The 8326-nt window shown below is 32.9% G+C and overlaps 1 protein-coding gene across 1 annotated transcript in view; it reads right to left on the reverse strand.

Annotated features, from left to right (window-relative positions):
* Nucleotides 1–8114, reverse strand: part of LOC123699571 — a 75574-nt gene extending 67460 nt beyond the window's left edge. The window contains exon 1 of the mRNA XM_045646548.1: nt 7971–8114. Within this exon, the coding sequence (XP_045502504.1) occupies nt 7971–8083 (113 nt within the window). The 5' untranslated portion in view covers nt 8084–8114. The remainder of the gene's footprint in view (nt 1–7970) is intronic.
* Between the last annotated feature and the right edge of the window lie 212 nt (nt 8115–8326).

The following is an 8326-nucleotide window of genomic DNA, read 5'->3' on the forward strand; positions in this document are numbered from 1 at the left end:
TTTCCGTTACGCGCCATCTTTTTCCTATCCCTACCACGCGTGATTCGACGTATTTCTCTAAAGTTGCATATATAGTAAATTATTTTTTGAAAAATAAGGTCATAAAAAAGTTTCACTTCTTACGTGTGTACACTAGTACACCCACACATTTCTTTCTTTCTTCAAATCGATCAAATCTTCAAATAAAATAATTATCAATATATAATAAATACCTACGTTTCTATACGCGACAATTAAACGCCTGTTATTGTGTATTGTAAGTAATTGTATATTTTTTGCATTGTAGACACTAGAGATAGGTAATCGCGATGTTATCTGAGGCATTTTAACTGCATGCCGATAATATTATAATTACTTCTTTTACATTGTACCAAGCTAGCAAGCTACAACGCTGGTATTTTTTTCTCTCTTACATATTACAAAACATCATGTTCCATCACACAATAATTAAGATTATTACAATATAATAATTAATTTATAATCCACTGAAAAGTGATTACAAATACATATATATCACGGTTTAATATGTACCTAATATAATATTGGAACTAACTGAATAATGCACTGAATGACATAAAATCTCCCTTTTAAAGTGGAAAATGTAAATTACTTAGCTATATAGGTAGGTAGTACGAAAATAACATTAGACAAAGTTATATAAAGAGAAAAGCAAAAAAAAAATATTAACAGGATAAAATAAATCTCAAAGAAATAAATAGAATACCATATATAATAGAAATATAAAATAGCCACAATACCCAAAAGATGATTTGCATAGTCACTTTTGCAGCATCACTGTCAAAATTTCCCGCGCAAACTTTTAATCCATTACTGACATTGAACTTGAGACTTACCAGCCCGTAAACGATTGAGTTCAATCACCTTAAGACGAGCCCATTTTAGTTTTGCTCGAATATAACGTGCGCGTCAATTTGTGTAGGCTTAAAAGAATCAATTTCATAGTCGGTAAAGGCTTTTGAAACTCGTTTTTTTTTCACGCTCTTTCCATTGGTTACACGAATTATTGAGTGTTAATGTCATAATCGCGAAGTTAGGAACGTATGAAGTGTCAGTTGTAACAAACTACATATTTACATAATCTGTGGTTGTGAGATAGATGTTTGTTTAGATTGGTTTAGATGAAAAACATCTGGATTCTGGGTGGATTTTAATGACGATTTTTTTTTGCGACGTTATAACGTTTTTAACTCAAACCATTTCTTCACTTCTTTACTGAAATAAACTGAATAATATGCGTGTAAAATGAAACACTACCATATCAAACAAACGGTATTGATAATTTTTCACACGTATCTTTTAAAGGCAAGAGGCAACTTCATGATCCATTGTTGGGTAAAAGAGGAAAATAGAGATTTTCTTTCATTAATATTTCTACAAAAATGGAGTAAAATTTTCTTATCTTATAAAATGTATTTCCATAGATATTGTACCTACATACCTACCTAATTAGCTGTTTACTACAAAAAAAGTCTACGAGGTTCCGTTCTTATCAGATTTTAAAATGGGACTAAGTGACAACGACTAGGTATCTATCAAACAAAAAATTCCTTTCGCTTGAAAACCCACAGAGTTATCGAATAAAAAAATCGAAAAAACAGTCCAATTTAGAACAGCCTTAATTTTTGGGAATGTCGATAAATAACTATCACAAATTCACAACCGTACACCTATTTATACAAATCTTAATACAAATACATAAATTTATAATATGTGTCACGGTGGCTAATAAATTGTAAAGAGGTTGTTAAAAATATAATAATTAGTCACGAACTGGTGTCATGGAACTCTTCACGTGAATACTTAAATCGTTTTATTACAGAATTGCTTAATTACGTTAACAATGTATTTTAATTTGACAGTCGATGCCATTATATTCTGGAAAATTGGTTTACAAAGCTTAAATAGTTAGAGGTCGGTAATAGGTATGTCCATTAAATGGGTCACAATAAAAACTATAATCTTACAAGGGACTTAACTTACTAGTCATCATATCTGAAAAAAGTTACATTTGTATTTTTTCACTTCAGGAAATACTAGAAGAAAAGTAGATATGCATTTTTATTCGAATTATGTATGTTGTATAAGCTTTATTCATGTTTTTGAAATGAATATAAAAACAACCTGTTAAAATATATTTATCAATTAGCTATTAACAATTTTTTTCAATTGTACAATTTTAAGACGTAATTAAAATATCCAATCGAAGCAAATACCAATAAAGTGCCTCACAATTCCGATGAAAAATGTTCCAACCATTGTTCATTTTTTGCATCTTTGAAAGTTAACTATGGTTTCTTTGAGGTCGTCTATCGCTTTGTAGTTAGGAATCAATATCATTAGGTACTCATTTCTTATTACGTTTCTAGGTACCTATATTCATAATTTGCTTTAACATATAACATTAATTTTTTATTTGCCGTAATCAATACACCCGAATTCGTGCAAAAAGTAATAATTTTAATTACACTAATACACTAATTATTATCATAATAAATTTATCATTATTTAGTCTCCGTGAAGTTTGTGTGAATCACGATACTGTTCTAAGCTAAACTACAGTAACTTTGTGTTGCTACATTGCAAGTAGGTATACAGGGTGTAATCGTTAAGTGTGCACAGGCGATTTTTCCGTGAGTATTACAGATAACAAAAAACTTTAAACTGATATCGAAAGTACTTAACCTAATGAGTAAAATGGCCGTAATAATTTTTTAAAAATAAATCGATAAATATAAAAAAAATTATCTTTAAATCCTCCCATTCATTTAGTATGAAATATGAATATCCCATATACATTAAATATCATCCATATTATTTCTATCTCTCTATTCTTCAATCCCAGGAATTTCCCGGACATTTCACTGACATTTTCCAGGCATTTCCCAGGAATTTTCCACGCTTTTCCGGACATTTCAACACATTTTCCGGATATTTTCCAGACATTTCCCAGGCATTTTCCGGATATTTTCCGGATATTTTCCGGATATTTTCCGGATATTTTCCGGATATTTTCCGGAAATTTCCCAGGCATTTTCCGGGTATTTTCCACGTTTTTTCTGGACATTTTCACCCATTTTCCAGGCATTTTCCGGGCATTTTCCACGCTTTTTCCGGACATATTCAAGTTTTTTCCTGATATTTTTCCCGGAATTTTCCGGGCATTTTCCGGATATTTTCCGGATATTCTCCGGATATTCTCTAAGCATTTTGCAGGCATTTTCCACGCTTTTCCGGACATTTCAACGCATTTTCCGGATATTTTCCAGAAATTTCCCATAAATTTTCCGGGCATTTTCCACGGTTTTCCCAAACATTTTCCGGATATTTACCGGATATTTTCCGGATGTATTCCGGATATTCTCCAAGGATTTTCCAGGCATTTTCCGGATATTTTTCCCGGAATTTTCCGGAGATATTCACGCATTTTCCGGATAATTGTCACGACTTTTCCGGATATTATCCCGGAATTTTCCGGGAATTGTCACGTATTTTCCGGATATTTTCCCGGAATTTTCCGGGCATTTTCTGCATACTTTCCGGATACTTTCCGGATATTTTCCGGATGTTTTCCGTATATTCTCCGGATATTCTCCAAGCATTTTACAGGCATTTTCCGGGGATTTGCCAGGCATTTTCCGGGGATTTTCCAGGGATTTCCAGGCATTTTCCGGACATTTTCCGGATATTTTCTAGGCATTTTCCGGACATTTCCCAGGAATTTTCCGGGCATTTTCCGGATATTTTGAAAGAAAGAAAGAAAATACCGGATACTTTCCGGGTATTTTCCGGATATTTTCCGGATGTTTTCCAAGCATTTTCCAGGCATTTTCCGGGGATTTTCCAGGGATATCCAGGCATTTTCCGGGGATTTTCCAGGCATTTTCCGGATATTTTTTAGGCATTTCCCGGGCTTTTCCAGACATTTTCCAGGCATGTTCCGGGCATTCATTTTTAAAAAAATATTCTGGCCATTTTACTCATTAGCTTTAGTAAGTAGGTACTATCGATATCAGTTTAAAGTTTTTTTTTTATATCTGCAATATTTACGGAATAATCGCTTGTGCACACTCAACGATTACACCCTGTATATTATAGAAATTGGGACCGTTAGAAGCTTTCGAAGCTTTTTCCTGTTAAATGTATTGGCAGAGTGGCTTCGAAATGTTTAGAATGGCGTTGTTCCAATGTAATTTCTAGTTTAAACGGGTCAAATTGTGGATAACGAAATCGCAGTCTAGTACAGGACATAGTTGACATTTTGCTTTTGATATGCAAGCTGATTGAAATGTGTTTTGGGCGTCATCGTGCCTTTTTAAATTTTATTTGATACTAGGTTTCCGCCCGCGGCTTCGCCTGCGCAGTCAAAGAAAAACCCGTATAGTTCCGGTTCCCGTGGGATTTGTGGGATTTCCGGGATTGCGTCATTTTCCCGGGATAAAAAGTAGCCTGTCCTTTCTCGGGTATCAAAATATCTCCATACCAAATTTCATAAAAATTGGTTCAGCAGTTTAGGCGTGATTGAGTAACAGACAGACAGAGTTACTTTCGCATTTATAATATTAGTATGGATTCACGAACAAACAATACTTATAATGTTTTGTTAATTTTTTTGTTCGCTTGCTAGTCTAGATGATCGTGAAGCCATAATGTAGTGTATATTATACTCTATGGGGAAATGACGATTCCACAAACTTACAGATAAGATTCTATAAACCCCCATACACATTCATCAAATAAAACTGCGTCCTCTGAAAAACACAACCCACAAGGTAACATTTCAATGAACAATACAACGACCGTGTGTAATAAAATTAGTGTGACATCACATTATACGTCACAAAACAATAATGTTAAATGATATTCGCGTATTGTTTACAAAGTGATACACCTTGAGAATGAAACGCAGTTCAGTTGAAGTAGGTATGCAGGAAACAATGCAATCAGTTGATATAATCTGATCTGTACATTACAATTCGGAGCAGACATTTGGCATTTTGCCTCACAAATTATCTTATATAGTGTCAAATCATTTAAAGTGCGCTGCGATTAGACGAGACGAGATGAAATATTAGATAATCGTCTCATCGTTCCAATGTAAAATGTATGGTAGTTAAACAAATAGGTACTTTTAAGGGCCATTTTTACGAAAAAAGAGAGCAGGAGAGTGAAATACATAAATGATACAATTATTATTCATTTATAGAGTAGCGAAGTAATTTTTAATGCATCGTAAAATCACTTTTTCACAAGTTATCTTAAATACAAAAAAATATGTGTTTATTAATATTTAATTCTTAATATTATTCATACTACGATCAAATCACATATAAAATGAACCGACAGAAAAATATCTATCGAGCTTCCTGACTATCTTCTCAGAATAGAAAATTCTGCTGTGTCATTGAACGTACCATCTCCATTATTTTTAAGACTGCGCTATCTAGATTCTAGATAAACCTCAATAAAGAGTCTAATTACTTCTTACTAGATAATTCCAATATTGCAAGTTTATCCCAGGTAATAAATTATTTCGCAGAATTATTCCTTAAATAATTTATTTGTTTTGAATAGACACAGAGTTCTATGTCGGACAGGTTTATGAATCATTACTGGATATTTATTCAGTACTTAGTCTGACTTATCTGAGCCTTATCTACAATTATTTTAATGACACTTATGTGTTATTATACTATGAAGGCCGACAGGTAAAACGAGTCACCCACATATTCTTTAAAGAATAGTTATTTACACAAGGTTTTAAATTTTATCAAAATAAATACCTAACTACCCTTTTCCGATGTTTCAACTTTCAAGTTTGTAATCAACAAAGCATCAATTCAATAAATCCAGCTGAAAGGCTCAGAATCTCAGAATAGTTATTCCGAATAAATACTCTTTACTCAAATTCGATGTGAATTCTAGAAGCTTCAAGAACATAGACTATTCAGATTTTAAACTTTCGATTGGAAAAGTTATAACTAAAGAACAAGAACAAAGCAAGTTAAATTATACAAATTACTTTAATAGCAGAATTAAAAACTATAGACTGAACGCGTGCCGCGATTGTCGCGTTTTTGTTGTTTTTCTTTTCATATTACTAATTGTAATACAATCGATGGTTGCTACAATGTTGCACTTAATTGTGTAGTGGTGCATTTAGACTTTCGTATTCGGCATTCGCCTCGTTACTTGAAAAATTCTTATACGAGTGTCCTCGCGAACATCTGTTCACACAATTCCCCTTTTCGTCCGAAAAACTGCTCAGTGCTCAAGCCAAGTGCACTGTTTACAAATCTATACTAATATTATAAAGCTGAAGAGTTTGTTTGTTTGTTTGAACGCGCTAATTTCGGGAACTACTGGTCCGATTTGAAAAATTCTTTCAGTGTTAGATAGCCCATTTATCGAGGAAGGTTATAGGCTATATTTATTATATCATCACGCTTCGACCAATAGGGGTGGAGCCACGGGGGTGAAACGGCGCAGAGCAGCTAGTATATAATTTACGCGTTCGTTATTCGCCTCTCTATTTATACGAATGTGTAAATTCACCATAAAATTACTGGACGTACTATTATGGTATGATAATGTGTTCGCGTTATAACCGGCTATTACAACCCATTGCTCATCGGTTGCAATCAAGGGCTTAAAGCATTGGTTTTTTTCTTACGAGATTACAAACAGGTAACCGCTAAACATTAGTGTTTGGTCTGGTTTGGTTTCATTGTCACATTCGAATGGAGGTAAAGTTCCTTGTTAGGGTTGTTACACAGATATGGTTTTCTGAAAAATGTATGCCTACATAGGTAGGTAGTTATTATCTTATAACTGTTTAGATTGGAGCATTACTGTTTAGTTAAGTCAACAAAATAATAAAATATATTACCTATATACCTACTTAGTATAAGCTTAAAGCTCGCTTGCCTCGTTTAAATTCGTGCAATAATACATGACTAATACCTACCTAGTTAGATAGACCTAATAATATTATGGCAAAGCAAAGCAGGTGATTGAACTTAAGACTCAGATAGGCATCTACATACTTATTATATACCTATAAGTAGGTACCTACCTATTGGACTCGACTCCCATCCATCCACTGAACAACAAGTTACTTAGAAATCATACTTAGATGTCATCGTAGAGATAAGCTTTTCGTATTTTTAGTTCTGTCGTATTATTAAGCTATTCAAGTCGATACTTAATTGTAAAAAAAATTGTTGCCTATATAAAGTGATACAGTTGATTTTCAATACGCATTTATAAGTAACAATAAATTATGTAAAAGGTACTGTATAATATTTATAAATAGGTTGGTAGGTATGCGTTACTAATTCCATTAGAATAAGACAATGTCGTACCTAGCTATAAATTATGCATTGGATAACTACCTATTTGTCATCAAGATGTGCACATTTATAAGTGCTTTATTATTTTTTACATTAAAAGTACCATGCTAGACTTGCCTTAGTTAGAAAATTGACATCAGTGGGTAGTACCTACCTAAGTTTATCAATTTACTTCCGAATTTCGTAAAGTAGGTAGGTATATTGTGTTCGCAATAATTACAATATTGAAGTCCAATTAGAAAGATGAGTTGGTCGCCTCAGTAGGTTATAGTAGAAAATAGTTGATTCATTTGTTCATTTTCATACCTACATAATTAAAGAAGCTCAAATCAAAATATAATAATTAATGTTTGCAACCTTACAACACTATTTTTTTAATTTACTGTAAATAGGTAAATAAAATAATAAGTCTATTGAAGGCAATTTTCTGCCTTGACCCTAGTAATTTTTTTCTTGTCACGCCATTGTTTTGTTTTGGCAAAGTTTTAAAAAAAGAATGAAAACTAAATCGCAGGTAACCAGAAAATAAACAATATCAAACGTCAATCTTATTAAACAAATCTAAATACTAATTAAACATTGTATATGTGTAAAACTTACATCTTAAATGTAAACACTGATTTATATGCACTTTTCACAACGACACACCAAACATCGTAATTATTTATTAGATGCGCTGTAACAACACTACACACAACCGTCGCACACGGCATTCGCCGGGACACTGATTTTATATTTTAAACCGATTACCGATTACCGAACCGAACTACTGTACTGACTGCAGTACTGACGATTGAACAGTGATTTAGAGATACGTACTTAGATGAGTGAGTAATTAACGTTCTAATTATTTTGGATTATAGTGAGGTGCAGAACAAAAGAAGACCACCTAGATTTGGTGTTGCCATTTTCTAGAACATTAAAGATTCTAATTGTTATGTTCTGTCTATATTTTA

Source organism: Colias croceus, chromosome 18, assembly GCF_905220415.1.
Source record: "Colias croceus chromosome 18, ilColCroc2.1".
Taxonomy (NCBI): domain Eukaryota; kingdom Metazoa; phylum Arthropoda; class Insecta; order Lepidoptera; family Pieridae; genus Colias; species Colias croceus.